At 39.9% G+C, this 15,996-nt stretch overlaps 1 protein-coding gene across 6 annotated transcripts in view; it reads right to left on the minus strand.

Annotated features, from left to right (window-relative positions):
- Window positions 1–994: 994 nt before the first annotated feature.
- The window catches only part of SPARCL1 (SPARC like 1), a 46,049-nt gene continuing 31,047 nt past the window's right edge, over window positions 995–15,996 (minus strand). The window contains exons 4-12 of one of the 6 annotated variants that reach the window (XM_026509759.4): window positions 15,481–15,631; window positions 14,639–15,384; window positions 13,042–13,114; window positions 12,168–12,286; window positions 11,552–11,672; window positions 9,930–10,066; window positions 7,666–7,814; window positions 6,905–7,053; window positions 995–1,454 (exon numbers count right to left, since the gene is read on the minus strand). In XM_026509759.4, the coding sequence (XP_026365544.1) occupies window positions 1,426–1,454; window positions 6,905–7,053; window positions 7,666–7,814; window positions 9,930–10,066; window positions 11,552–11,672; window positions 12,168–12,286; window positions 13,042–13,114; window positions 14,639–15,384; window positions 15,481–15,631 (1,674 nt within the window). In that variant the 3' untranslated portion in view covers window positions 995–1,425. Of the gene's footprint in view, window positions 1,455–2,854; window positions 7,054–7,665; window positions 7,815–9,929; window positions 10,067–11,551; window positions 11,673–12,167; window positions 12,287–13,041; window positions 13,115–14,638; window positions 15,632–15,996 lie in introns of those variants that run through there. The other 5 variants (XM_026509758.4, XM_048211917.2, XM_057309908.1 and 2 more) reach the window with 5 other exon arrangements.

Consider the following 15,996-nt stretch of genomic DNA (forward strand, 5'->3'; position numbering starts at 1 on the left):
CTAGTTGGAAAAAATTATATATAATACTTAGATTTTGATTAATCAAATTGAACTTAATTAATTAGAAATGACTGGTGTGCTATGATCTGGTTAAGAACAAGTGACTGACAGAGCTAAGAAAAGAGATGATACAATTTTGAAGTTAATCAGATAATATCATTCTGATAAAAAGCAAACTTTTCCATAAGTTCCTTCAGATGAAATTCCTTGGGGCACATTCTCTCAGTGACTACAACAGACAAAGCTCTTAACAACCACAACAACACATTTTTGATTATTTAAAAAAAATACAGACAATTGCATTGATATCTTTCATTTCAGATAGGAAAATATGTAACAAAAAACATTTCCTTTTCTTTTAAATATTGTTCAGTAGAATATAGAAGGTGACAGGTTCTTTTACTACCTTGGTTCAGACCTTAGAAAAAGCTCTATTATGCTGTCTTATTATTTTTGCAATCTAGCCTTTACTGTATTAATAGTTATCAAAGAAGAGTTCAAGTGAAAACACCAATTTTCTCTTACGACTGATTTCTTTACAGTAGTAATATTTATCTCTGACCACATTGGACATTAAGACACTTCAGAGTTTTTTACTGTCTGTGTTATCTTTACTTTTATTTTGAAGACATGAAATGGGTAGACATTTGGCAGGCCCCCCCTTTCCTCAACACACATGGACAGTGCACGCAAGTTAGAATTAGTTGTACTGAGCAGTGCGTAATCATCCGTATTTTAAATTGAACTTAATAGAAAGCATTTGAATTTTTTTTTCTGTTTAAATTTACATTACGACAAAGGACATTAATAAGCATCTACCATTTAGCAACTGAATATTTGTTTCCCATAGGAAACATCTCCCTAACCAAACTCACACTTTTTTTTCTTTTTAAAGTAGTAGGGTCTAGGAAGCACAATTATAATTTGATTTGAAGTGTGAGTCCTGAGTTGGTCTTTCACATATAGTTGTTTAAATAAATGACTGGAAATAAACTTGAGTCAGCATTTAGATTTTTATTAGAATATTAAGATACTGAAAATAACACACATTAAAAACAAAAGAGCATTATTCCATTTTCTGGAAGTATACATGATATTATGAACAAAATGAATGTAGTATTTTCTTCAAGTTTTATAGTTAGTAAGTATCTCACAAATGGATGCAGAGAGTGATGAGTTAAACTCCTGTTCACAAACAGTACACAGTATTTTGCATATGTTGACTTTATTTAAAGTTTTATTTCCAAAGTTAATGTTAAATGCTTGGTGCATACACTGTTAGCAAGCAATTACTCTCATTGTCTTCTCAGACATGCAAACATTTTGCTATATTTAAATCTACAAGTATTGTGGCTGCATATATTTTCAGGAGTGGCCAGAAACACAGGAGGATGCTGGAATGCATGAGTTCTTTCAAATCATAATTCAAAACAGGAGATTTTCATCTATGTCTTCTGTGAAAAACAAAAACAAATCAAAACACACTTTTAGAAAATAGCCAGAGCAGTAATATAAATAAATAATGTCAGAGCTGGGGGATTAGAGAAACCATCTAGTAAGACTATAGGCTGGTTCTCAACCCTGGTAGGGCATCAGCATCACCTGTGAAGCTTTTACAAAGATACCATATGGTTTCGCTTATATGCAGAATCTAAAAAACAAAACAAATGAACAAACAAAAAGCAGAAATAGAGACAAACTGATGGTTGCCAGAGGGGAGGGAGTGCGGAGATGGGCAAAATGGCTGAAGGGGAGTGGGAAGTACAGGCCTCCAGTTATGGAATGAATAAGTCACAGAGATAAAGGGCACAGTGTAAGGAGTGTAGTCAAGAGTATTTATTGTAATAGCTTTGTATGGCTACAGACGGTAGCTACACTTGTGGTGAGCATAATGGTAACATACAGACTTGTTGAATCCCTATATTGCACACCTGAAACTAATGTAACATTACGTGTCAATTATACCTCAATTAAAAAAAAAAAAAAAGATACACCCTCAGGCCTTACCCCTGGCCTCCTGAATCAGAACTTCCAGGGATGGGCTAATGAGCTCCATTGGTAGTTGTAATGTAGGGTTGAGAAGCACTGATGGGGGCCTAGCCAAGAAAGTGCCAAGTATACTAACCTCTAAGGATTGTTAAAATATAACAGAAATAAGTAGAAGTGTGGTGCCAATTAAATCAAATTTCTAACCACGTAATTATTATCTTTTGTGTGTGCATGAGAGAGAGTCAGTGAGAGAGAATGCGCACACCACAGTCGGGGGGGGGGGGGGCAGAGGAAGAGGGAAAGAGAACCGTGAGCGGCCTCCACAGCCAGTGCAGAGTCCAACCCGGGGCTCGATCTCACAGCCCTGAGGTCATGAACTGAGCTGAAACTGAGAGTCAAATGTTTAACGGACTGAGCCACCTCACTGCCCCACCAACCACATAATTATTGCCACGCCTACGGAAGAAAACAGCATCCTTTAGGGGATATAAGACCAGTCCTCCCAGTATGGCCAACCCTCACTCAATAACCGTTGAACAAACACCTAAGCAGATGAACGTGAAGCCTACTAAACCACCATCCCGTCTGGGACGCCAGGTAATTTTCCTGCCCAATAGAAGTCTCTGCCCAAGAATAGGAAAAATTATAAACTTTGGCATATTTTTTTTGAACAATGGCATCATTTGTTAAATGGACATTTTAGTCTCATTACTTTTAAATTGACTTATCGTTGTGCTCATATTTTTTGTCTTCTTTCTGTTGTTTGGATGAGAGATGTGCTTCCTGTTGACTTTAGGTTAATCCTCGGCCTGTGCCCAGGATCTCTTCTGACCTCAGAAATTCTCCCCTAATTTTCCTCTTTTGCTTTTCTTTCTTATATCCTCAACCTTTCCTTCCTCACTGGGCCCTTCCTATTAGCATTTAAATACACTGCATATCCAGCCTTGAGAACAGTGCCCGGCACTTCGTGGACCATCAGCAAACATCTGTTGAATGAATGAATGAGTCAGTGCTCAAGTTTACTTTATTCCCAGAAATGCTTCCCTCAACTTTATATCCCTCTTTAGCTCTTTGCTGCCTTCAAACAGCCATTCTTCACAATTTCTCATCTATTCTTTCTCACCCTATAGAATCTGGCTTCCATCTCTATCATTCCACCAAAATTGCTCTTACTAAGGCCACCCAGGACGTCCTTAGTTCTGTGTAAAAGGAGTATTCTCAGTCTTTTATCTTACTTGACATCTCAGCAGCATCTGGCACGGATCTCCTCCTCCTCTTCGAACACCTCCTTTGACAAGGCACTGTCCTGTTCTTTTCCTTCCTTTCAGAAGACTCTTCATTCTTTTTCGTGAGCTCCTTCTTCCTCCTCTATCATCCAGATGTTGTAGTTCCTTGGTGTTCAACCCTAGAGCCTCTTCCATGTAACTCAACACGTTTTTCTTGGAAAAGTAATTCCCTTCTATGGTCCAAGTTACTTTCTGTATACTCATAATCCTCAAATATGTACTTAAATTCCAAAATGCTGTCTTGAAAAGCTGACCCATGTATATTCACCTATCAACTGCACATTGTCTCCCACGTACTTAAAAGTTCAATATGTCATAAATGGAAGTTACCATCTTCCCAAAACCTGCTTCTGTTCTTGTGTTTACTACCTCCATGCCTCTGTTTACCTACCTGGCCTGAGCAGGGAAACTAATTGTCATACTTCTCATTCTCTCAGTCTTCTACTGTCTGCTCCCTGCCCCCACATATTTCCTAGCAAACATTGTCTTATCTTGAATATGTTTATATTCTCAAATATATCTTGAATAGGTTTCCTTTTCTTTTTCCCCATGGTTAACTGTCCTAGTTCAAGTTCTCATCAACTATGCCTGAACTTACCACACGTCCTCTCAACTCTTCTCGGGCTTCTCCGCAATGTAACCAAAAGAATCTTTCTTGAATACAAATCTAGTGAAATCACTCCCTTGTTTAAAACATGATCCTCCAGTACTCTAAGGATAATGTCTTTAATTGGCTTAGCAGGACGTGCATGATTTGACTTGTTTGCTGTTTTGGTCTCACTTGGAAGTTTCTTCTAAAGATTAATGTAGATACATGGTATGTCATGGGCACTAAATAGATAAGACTCCTCTACCTTTTACTTAAACCTCATTTTTAGACATAAGGAAAATGAGACTTGCTGAGGTTAAGTGGTATGCCCTAATTCACATAGCTAGTTAATGACAGAGCTGGAATAGCTGAGTACATCCAGCTCAGATAAAAGTCTGTTAAAATTCAGGAAAACATTGGCTAAAATTTATCTTGTCCTTCTGTGGATTTCTCAGCCATGAGAGAAGGAAGGACATACTTAGAAATATTTTGTTTTGTTTTGTTTTCCCTAGCTACATCCCAAAGCAGTAACTTGTTTACTTATTCTGACTGAATATTAAATATCTGTTTTATTGGTTTACTATGTGATAATTCTTTCCCTTCTTCAAAATAACGTAATCATGGCCAAACCACAGTGAACAAACAAGATCATTAGGAGCTTTTCGAGTCACTGAACTCTAAGTCCTTCCTGCTCCTCCCAGACAACTGCCCAGCACTGAGCCTGAGTGAGACTACAAGCTGAAGAGCTGCCAGAAGTTTCAGAACAGTAAAACACAACTGGTTTCCTTAAATAAATGGCCTCTCTTCCAATTTGATCACTGTTAAAATCAAGTGCCATATAAAAGGGCATACATAAATACGTCCTGTCCCAGCTAAGTTTCCCCCCTCTTGATAATGGTGCAGTGGAGGGAGTGGGGTGGCTGTACTTGGGTATATTTTGTCCTTTTTTTAAAAAAAATTAAAACTCAGCCAAAATATAGTACATCATTAGTTTCAGATGTAGAGTTTGGTAATTCATCAGTTGCATGTAACACTCAGTGGTCATCACATCACATGCACTCCTTAATGCCCATCACCCAAATACCCCACCCCCACCCACCTCCCCTCCAGCAGCCCTCAGTTTGTGTCCTATAGTTAAGAGTCATGGTTCGTCTCCCTCTGTGTTTTCTTCCCATTCAGTTTTCCCTCCCTTCCCCTATGATCCTCTGCACTATTTCTTATATTCCACATAGGAGTGAAACCGTATGATAACTGTCTTTCTCTGACTGACTTATTTCACTCAACATAATACCCTCCAGTTCCATCCACGTTGATGTAAGTGGTAATATCCTTTCTGATGGCTGAGTAATATTCCATTGTGTATGTATACCACCTCTTCTTTATCCATTCATCTGTCGATGGACACCTGGGCTCTTTCCATAGTTTGGCTATTGTGGACATTGCTGCTATGAACAGTGGGGTGCAGATGCCCCTTCAGATCACTACATCTATATCTTTGGGGTAAATACCTAGTACTGCAAATGCTAGGTCGTAGGGTAGCTCTATTTTTAGCTTCTTGTGGAACCTCCATACTGTTTTTCAGAGTGGCTGTATGAAAAGCCCACAGCGGATATCATTCTCAATGGGGAAAAACTGAGAGCTTTTCCCCTAAAGTCAGGAACATAACAGGGATGCCCACTCTCACTACTGCTGTTCAACATAGTACTAGAAGTCCTAGCCTCAGCAATCAGACAACGAAAAGAAATAAAAAGCATCCAAATTGGCAAAGTAGAAGTCCAACTCTCACTCTTTGCAAATGACATGATACCTTATGTGGAAAACCTAAAGACTCCACCCAAAAATTGCTAGATCTCAAATTTTGTCCCTTTTAACATGGGAATTAGAAAAGACACTTGAGCCATTTTTAGGAGTATATTTGAATTTATAAGTCCTGTGCTTATAGAATAGATATTAGAAAGGCAATTGGTATTATTTATGCAGGTCTCTGTCTTAATAGCTCATTAATTTCCTATCAATGCTCACAGGGATTAAACAGTCTGTCATAACCAGCCTCCACGAGCACCTTCCACATTACAGCAGGGGTGTCTGTCTGATCGACAAACATGGCAGAAGTAATGTATGTCACTTCTGCGATTAGGTTATAAAAGACATTATAGCTTCAGTCTTGGATTCTCTCACTCTCTATTTTCTCTTTGATCGCTCACTCTGGAGGAAACAAGATGCTGTGCTGTGAGCAATCCCATGCAGAAGACCACGATGTTTACTGTTGATTTACATTGTGCAAGCAGTTCTGATTGCTCATTTTCTGAATATCTTTCAAATCTTGATTATTAAAAACATGCTTGCTCATAAAAATCAGCTTTAACTTAGGAAAATAAAAGGAAGTACATTAAGACATAACCTAGAAAAACAAATGTCTAAAGTTAAGTTCCTCTATCCCAGGAGTAAAGAAAGAACCCTATAATAATAATTAAATTATTATTATTACTTTATCATTATCACTATTATTATTTTTGTCATTGAAGATACAGTCATGGATTAAAGGCACAGTATCTGGACACAACTTGTGATACGAAGCCCAATCTTTAGTGCATCCGTAATGAATTTTAAGATTTTTCTGACATCTCCCACTGGCAGAATCAGACTTGCTGTTTTACTCCTTACATACGATTTTTAGAAGTTTGGACCAATACCCAGGTTAAGAAAGCATATAACATCCTTCTTTTCTCTGAAGGGTAGCCTTCTGACATTTGGCACAACTCTCTGGATTGATACCATTTTCTTTGGTTTGGCCAACTGCTAAGAGCTCAGTGTAGTTATTCCCACTTGTTACCCTTTGAGAAAAGAGTATCGTGAGGGAAGTAGGAAATAACCTTGTGATGACAGCATGTGTACCGAGGGAGTCCTACCTGCGGGGCTGCCACCTTGCTGTCTTGAGGTTTCAATCTGAGGATGCAGCAGGATCTCTCTAGGAGGTTAGGGACATGGGGCTCTGCTGGAGAAAAGGACACCCCTCTCCCTGGGCTGATGATGAATTTACCTTCTTTAATTCCAAAGCAGTGGCCCCACTCCTTCAGGGTGATGTGCTTATCCTTGTTGGGGTCACACTCCTCAAAGAAGCGAGTTATGCAGTGTTCCATGGGCACCAGAGATGCTCGTAAAGGAGCGAGCTCAGAATGGGTCAGGACTCTGCCATAAAGTGAATGGTAGTATGTTAACGAGTAGCTTGCGTACCAAAGCTAACTTTAGGATAACCATGGCATTTTCCCACAAGATTGCTAAGTATGCCAAATAAATAGTACACTCATGAAAAACTGCAAATGAAATAAACTATCTATGGGTAAGAGACAGCACTTGGGATGTCACAAGGTTTCCTTCCTCACGGGGAAGTATCCTCCCCCCACCTTAAATTTATAGGGATGCCCCCACCAGCCATCATGTTTGTACAACCTGGCTCTTACCCACTGACCATACCTGATTGTTCCAGGTGTAGGCACTTGACCCAAGTTGGGCCAATCAGATTATCTTGGGAAATTTAGGATCAAGAATGAGAAAGAATTGAAGGAGTCTCTGTTGCAGGCTAGGTCCTAACACTTAAACTTGGGAACTGTGGTGTGGCCATATTCTGTTCTTTTCAAAGCAGTTTTGTGTTTAGACACCCAACCACATTTGTTTGGCATCTCAGTGTTCTAAATCAGAGCTGGGAAACTTCCTAAATTTGTTTAGAATTATCTTTGTATAGATAACTAAGACATTATATCGGAGAGATGATCTAGTAACGGGAAGATAAAGAATTTTTACCTGTCCATAGGATGTTGGTCAAGTTCACCAAACTGCCAGTGCACAGGATACACATACATGTGGTAGTTTTTCTTAAAGTCCCTTAAGAGAAGGTCAATGGAATGGTCCCCAGCCAAGAGCCTCTTTTCATCCAGGTAAATTTTCTTGACCTGGGATTAGGAAGGGAGAAAATCATCAGGGAATCAGACATGTGTAATGGAATTATCACTTGCTAAACTTTACTTAAAGAGTAATAGTGACATGACAGAGGAAAATAAGCCCAGACCATCATATGAGACCTAATGAAATACTTTCTTTTCTTTTTTTTTTTTTAAAGATTTTATTTATTTATTCGACAGAGATAGAGACAGCCAGCGAGAGAAGGAACACAAGCAGGGGGAGTGGGACAGGAAGAAGCAGGCTCATAGCGGAAGAGCCTGATGTGGGGCTCGATCCCAGAACGCCAGGATCACGCCCTGAGCCAAAGGCAGACGCTTAACCGCTGTGCCACCCAGGCGCCCCTAATGAAATACTTTCTAATCAACACTATAGACTTTCCTATTTCTACAGAGAATAACAGCTAACATTAAAACAAAACAAAACAAAACAACAACAACCTGTGTTTCAGAAGAGATTTAAGTCTCTTTTGATCTTTCTTTTAACCAGGTACTATTCATCACAATAGGAGACGGTTTTAGTGAAAGGGGCTGGCCTGACCCAAGCAAAATTATTGGTTAGTTAGTAAAAAGTCTTGCTTTTCCCCCATTGGCACACTCCATTCTTAGTTCTCTGTGTATTTCTGTCCAGTGTCTGCTCACAATCAGTCTAGCCGTGGTGTGACACCACTTGTCCACCCCCATTAAAATGTCCCTGTTCTGTATCTAATGCTCTCAGGGTTTTCATGATGATGTATTAAAGAGAGAGGACAGGAATTATTTCTGGGCAATTCAGACAAAACTCTCAGCTTGTGATGTTACCCATGAACTAACTGGATGCAGTTAGAACAGAACTTCTACTCATCCCCATGGCCACACCCACTCACCTCCCTCCTTGTTATCATGGATGAACTTCCTTATCGTGCTCGAAATACAAGCCCAGCCTTTCACTGGTGCTCAGGAGCCTACCCCTTTCCATCTCTTCAAGAATACCCTATGGCAGCCGGGAAACTTTTCTACCTCTCATTAGTTCTTCCTTCTTACTGGGTTATTACCAGAGGCAAACAAACCTCTTCCACCCTCTTCCACTGGTAGGTGGGACTCCTGAACTCACATTCCCCTCCAGCTGCACACATTTCACTCTTCATCTTTACAGCAAATGCCTTGAAAATACTGTCTATACTTGCTGCTTCCACATCCTTTCTCCTATTCTCTTTTGAACCCTGTCCACTCAGGCTTTTCTCCTCTCCATTCTGCAGAAACAGTTTCTGTCAAGATCAACCCTGTGACCACCACATGTCAAATCAGTGGCCAACTCAGCCTCATCTTACAACCTGTAGACAGCATTTGACACAGTTAATTCACAGCTTCCTTCTTGTTTAATTCTTCATAGCATGTTTCATTCCATCTGACTTTTCTTATATATATTTGCATATTTATTTATATGTTTATATATTGCATATGTGCTCATATTTGCAACATGTATATATGTATATAAATATATACATCTGAACACACACACACACACACATTTGCTCAGAGTCTCTCTGCCTAGAATGCAAGCTCACGAAGGCAGAGATTTTTGTTTGGCTCATTGCTGTATCCCCAGCTCCTGTATCAATTCCAGATACCAGAGGTGTACTCAATAGCTATTTGATGAATGAATTTTCCCTGAGAACTTCTGGAATAAATATCCTAAACTTTTAAATCTTAATATATTACTGACTTTGCAAGTAAGGGACTTCTCTTACATCATGAATCTGTCTGGCCTATGAGGGCAAAAAAGATGTTTAAATTTAAGTAATATGTCTGGGCCTAAACGGAGAAATGCTGAATTGAGGTTCACTTTGTCCGACCAGGGCTTGCTCTAGGGCACGAGTTAAAGAGTCCCTGCTCAGGCGGCTGCCCTTTGAGTAGGAATGGGGTGGCTTGGCCATGTCTCAAACCTTGTGGCATGAGTGGTGACCACTACTGATCTGTTAATACATATGAACTTACCAGGTGGGGGGAGGCAAAGTGGGCTCTTGCTGATATGCAGAGGGAGGTAGGCCTCTCTTCCCCCAACACACATGTCCTTTTCCCTCAGGCCTGTAGACAGACACTTAGGCAGCTGAGCTGCGGATAACTTACTCTGTTTCTCTGTTTCTCATTTAGATATCCAGCGTGCTCAGGGTTCGGCTCATAAAGCTGCATGAGGATATTCTTGAGCCAATCTCTCATCCTTAGGGGAAACTGAGTCACTTCAAAGTCTGTACAAATAGGAATAGCTGTTCCAAGAGGAAAGAAAAGAGATTTTAATCTTTGGGTCCCACTCCTATCCTATGGCAAGTCGTCATAATAGGAAGCCTAACAACATCCAGTGACCGAAAGCTCCCTCACCGTCCTGCCTACTGTCGCGACAGTGTCCTTAACCCTGGTGGCACAACAAGATTGCCCAGTGTGTTTTAAAAACATACCAGATAACGGCTTCCATTCCAAGAAATTCTGGTTTGATTGGTTTGGAGCGGAACTTGGGCATCAGGATGTTTTAAAAGTTCCAAAGATAATTTTGATACACAGGCAGGGCTGAGACCCACTGCCCTAGAATCAGACAGTTGGCATTTAGAGGTGGAGGACACAAGAACTCTTTATTAGGAGAAAAATGATAAAAGTGGAAGTTAGATTATGCTGTGGTAACAAATACTGTTCAATCTCAGTGGCTTAAAAGAACAAAAGTTTTGGGTTTTGTTTTGTTTTTTTTTTTAGTTTTATTGGGATGTAACTGACATGTGGTACCGTGTAAGTGTAAGGTGTACAGCATAATGGCTGACATCCATATTTTGTGCTAGGACTACTACAATAAGTTAGCTGTTATCACCTCATCCAGTCACAAACATTTTTATTTTTCCTTGCGATGAGAACTTTTAGGATCTACTCTTTGAGCAACTTTCACATGTACTATATAGCAGTGGTAACTACAGTCGCGGTGTTGGACATTCAAGTCCAATACAAGTTGGCAGGAGGGCTCTGCTCCTGGCGGTCTCTCTGGGGCTCGGGCTCATGAGACACCACCATCTCCACACAAGGTGGAGGGAGCGCAGACGACCATACACTAGCTCTTAAATACATCTGCCCAGAACTCACATGGGTGCTTTGGGCTGAACTTTCATCGAACAAAGAAACTCATATGGCCACAATTAACATCCAGAGGGCTGACAAGTTTAATATTCTTGTGTGTCAGGAAGGAGAGGAGAACTGGAAATATTAGTGAGCACGGCTGATGTGGAGAATTACTTAGTGATAAGGAGATCCAAACACAATTGAGAGTATCTTGTGGAAGGAAGAAAATTCAGAAAACTTCTGGAAGGATATATTGTTATAAAACTTCTTGGCAGAGGCTTAAGATACATTGGAAAGAGGACAAGTAATTTAGCAAAATTCCAATGATTTGTCTCAGTTATTAAGTGGTAGCATTATCATAGTGGTTCTGAACCCTGGCTGCGCATTAGAATTGTCTAGGTTACTTTACAAACAAATGAAAAAACAATACCAAAGTCCCAACCCAGTCCAATTAAATGAGTCTCTTATGGTTAAAGCCTGGGCATTTTTCTTTTATTTTTTAAGTCTCTCCAGTAGATTTTAGTGAGCATCCTAGGTTCAGAACTACATTAGCCCTTTTCTATCAGCATGTATGAGATGTCTCTATATTATTCAGAGATTCACCCCGAATCCTCTCAGCAATGGTGGTTGGCGGAATAGTGGTGGAATCTTACATTTGCAGGCTCCAAAATAATCCAGCTGTAGTTGGTGCCCTTTTTTGGTCCCTTCCAGTTTACACTTGGTAGCAAACAGATGACAGGAGCTAGCATAGGTCTGATTGTCAGTGCCACAAACCTAGGACAGACAAGCACGAGAAAAAGCTCATATTTCTGAATGTACATTGGGGAAAGACCCTGCTCCTTAAAGCTCGTAGGCTGACTGATCAACTGTGCCAATGATGTGGTCAGGTAAGTGAAGTTATTAAAATGAAAACTGTCCCATTTGGTTAAAAAAAAAAAAAGAAAGAAAAATCAACTAAATTATACCCATGGTGATGACAATTTAGCTCTAGATAAGCTTGGTAGAATGCAAACTGCAGATGTTCCAAGGATATGGTGAATTTTAAAATAAGTTCTGAAGATCAACGCCATTATTATGTATTTAGGGCACAACTGAAATTCCTTGTTTTTGCTGGCATTTGTTCCCATTCAATATTATTTCAAGTATTAGATGATAACCTGGACATTTGCCTTTTTTTTTTTTTTTAACCAACTATTTCAATTGCAAACCACTTTCTTTCAAATCACTAACTATTTGGGGCCCCTTAGAGACCCTTTTGTAGATACTTACTTGGTCAAGGAGTTTTGTAGGAGGACAAGTCACTGGATCTTGGCAAACACAGTGGGGTTTTCCCTGTTGGTCAGCCTTACAGATGTGTCCTCTTTTACACTGGAAGTTTATGCAAGAATCTAACAGAAAAGTTTGAACAGGAAGCATGAGCAAAGCTGAACTGAGTATGCAACCTCAAATTCATCCAGATAATTAGCTCTGTTTGCATTAATGAGAGAAAATTTGGGAAAATATTAGAAACCATTTTAATGGACATGTTAATGTTCAGATGGGACCCTCTGGCATCAGACTGTTTTACACAATAGTTTAGATCTTCCGTGCAGTTTGAATTGGGAATTAAAAAAGAACAAAGAACAAACAAAATTAAAAAGAACAAACAGCTCTTCTTGGCCTGCCTACAATGGCCATAGTCTGGAGTCTATAATTCAAGGTTGTCCAAGTTGGTCAGAAGTTAAATAAGCCATGAAATTTTTATTGTGTTGAAATTAAAAATGTTTGTGATTGGGGTATGCAATTGGGAATTAGGTCTGAATTAAATACAAGGTCTACATTCACTAGTAAGTTATGGATTTGAGATTAAATAAGGTAGAATTAATTCTTCTCAGAAGTAAAAGGATTTAGGAAAAAGGAAGAATCTAGCTTTCATACTAGTATTACAACAAGACTTCCAGTTTGTAAACACATTTGCTCACAGTTGTATATCAAATGTGTGCAAGAGAATGTCAACAACTTATGAGAACACTTCCTTGAGGAGGATTTGGGAGAGGAAATTTCTGTGAAGCAGTGACAAATGATGGAACAGAGAGAGCCTAATGTAACCATTCCATTTCTTCCTTGATACTGTCACAAGCCACATGCTTAAGCCTGTACTCACCAATACCGTGCACCATTCTGTTGTCTTCATATGAACGTTCATCTTCTTTCGGTGAGCTCTCTGCTTTCCTGGCCTTTATAATAACAAGAGCAGAAGCTGAAGTCTTTTTAGGGGAATGCCATTACTTAATTTGTATTTCCACTGTGCACACCTTCACAAAGCTTTTCATGCCCAAATCATTTCAGATCTCAAAAAGACACCAGCCGTAATTGTGGAAATAGACAGTAACCCTTTGAGAACAGGAGCCATTTGTATCTTCAACTGGATTCAGTGCTATATCTCTGGGGATTATTCAATTAAAGTTGGAACTAACATAAGGAGCAAAGTTGGAACCTTCCATTTGGATTTTGGAAAACAGTAGAAATGTAGTATTATCATGTGATTCCACAGTTAAAACAGAACTATATCAGTAATCTCTATGAAGCTGTTCAGAAAGGTTTCTTACCAGGTTTCTTTTTTTTTTTCAAGATGTATTTATTTATTTTAAAGAGAGAGAGAGAGAGACAGGGAGGGAGAAAGTGTGTGTGGGGGGAACAGAGGGAGAGGGAGAAAGAAACTCAAGCGTATCCACATTGAGTGCAGAGCCCTACATGGGGCTTGATCTCAAGATCCTGACAGCAGGACCTGAACTGAAACCAAGAGTCAGATGCTCAACCAATGGAGCCACCCAGGTGCCCCAGGTTTCTAAAGTATAATAGAACTCTTACCTTAAAATGGCAGCAGAATTCTCAGTAATCAAGGTTACTATTGACTTTGGCCACCAAAAGCTATGTCAAGTCCTCCTACTGGGTGGCTGCTGACGTTTTGCATAAAAGCTCCAAATGTTTAAACAATGAATAACAATATACTTCTCCCCAACTCCCACTCTGCTGCAGTTTTCTGATGGCCGTTTTGGTGTGGGTTTGCTTAATAAAGCTGTAGCTGAAGTCTTCATTCTTAATCTTTATAGTTACATCAACAGACATTCCTGGATCTCTTACTATGTTAGAGGCATTGTGCTAGACATTGGTGATTCAACTTGAACATTACATGGCATCTACTCTCAAGACATTAGAGCGGTAGTTGTCAGATCTTTCAGAGTTTATCATTCTAGTGAGCTCCAGCCACTTTCAGCAGCCTGCACCTGCATCTCTCTGCCTGAAAAACCATGGCAATCTCTTTGGCCTGCTCCAAGGACACACCGAAAGTGCTGGGGAATTAACACCTCTCCTAGCCATTCTCAGTGTGTATAAATGCCGCAGCTCCCTCGCTCTCCAAATGGGGGAATTCAGAGGAATATGCTTTACGTGACTTTACTGACGTACCTTTGATTAGCTTCCTTCCCTTCCCCGCGTCACGTCCCACACCTCTTTCTTCCCTGCATTTCTCAAATAAACTGTACTAAAATGCAGGGTCTGCTTCTAGGGGGAACCCAAATAAAACAGGCACTTTTAGCCTAGTGATGGAGATGCAGAGGAAACGAAGTAATTTTGATATATTTTAGTAATGTACTGATAGAGATAGGCACAGAAGACTGTGAGAGCACAGAGAAAGGTCATGGTTATATCTTGATAAAGCTAACTGCTCTATCGGAAAAGCATTATTATAAAGATCTCACCCCTTGGTGTTCTCCAGGCTCGCTGGCATCTACATTCCCATTCTCACGTGTTCTTTCTCTTTCCTCTTCATATTTGAGGTGGTAGGAAATGGACTGAGATCTGTCAGCCTCTACGAAGGCCTCACTTGGGATGAACTCGTAGTCATCACTAGCGCCATGTCTGGGGTCATCAGCACCATCAACATTAGCTCCCTGATTTCTGGGCATGATGCCGCCATCTTCAGTAGGCTCCACAAGCAGAGCTTCGGGAACAGACTTCTTGTCTATCTCCTCATGGTTGCTGCTAACTTCAGGTTTTTCTTCTTGGCGCTGCCATTCAGCATCCTGATTGTGCTTATTAATCTCTGACGCAGTTTCGTCTTCCATTTCTGCATTGGAACTATCCTCTTCTTGTTCTTGGTTACCCTGTTCAAATTCATCTTTCCGCATCTTGCTTATTTGAGTTGGCTGATTGGACTCTTCCAAAACATCATCAGGTTGGGTGCTGTCCTCCTCCTCCTTGCTGTTAGAATGCTCCTTGGGAAATTCTCTCTCCCTTTCTTGGTTATCGTCGTGGGTACCAACTTCACCTGGCTCTTCATCCCCTTCCTCTTCTCCATTGGGAATATTCGGATCCTGCTCTTGGTTTCCTTGTTCACTTACATCTTGGCTGTGTTTGTTGCTCCCGTTCAGCTGAGGGTGTAAACCATTTATGGGTTGTTCCTGTTCTTCTTCTGTTTTTGTGATGCTTTCTTGTTGGTTAGAATCTACAACGGAACTAGTGTTAGGAGCAAGGAAATCAATGTTTTCTGGGAGTTTTTTCTTTTGAGGCTCACCCATATCTTCTTTTAGGTCCAATGTACCTTGAGATGGTGTATATTCCAAGTTCTCACTTAAGTCACTCTCACTTTCCTCTTCATCCTGTAATCCGAGCTCTGGGCTGTAACTCTGGTCCTGATCTGCTGACTGATCATGGTTTTCCTCCTTTGACTTTAGTACTGAAGATTTTTCAGCCTTAAAACAAAAGAAGTTTACTCTTTTGAAACAAATGATAATGGAATATCTACATTATACTTATAATTCATAAGCCAACACTTAATATTCATTATTCTTTTTCGTTATATAATATCAGGTAAACTCATATACGATGTTCTTCTCATTCTAGAGCTACAAGTTGAACCTGAATTCCAATTTTGTGAAATGACATGCTCATATAGCACCTTGGCTAAAGGTGTAGAACTCATTCTCACAGTTCTTCTGGTGATTGGAGACAGTTGATGTGATCATTGTCTTTTAAAAAATTAAGCTGAGATAAGTGAGAATGAGGTGATATCCTTGACTATGCTTTGAAAGTGAGACCTTTGGAAAATTTAAAAATT

The sequence above is a fragment of the Ursus arctos genome, unplaced genomic scaffold, assembly GCF_023065955.2.
Source record: "Ursus arctos isolate Adak ecotype North America unplaced genomic scaffold, UrsArc2.0 scaffold_9, whole genome shotgun sequence".
NCBI lineage: Eukaryota > Metazoa > Chordata > Mammalia > Carnivora > Ursidae > Ursus > Ursus arctos.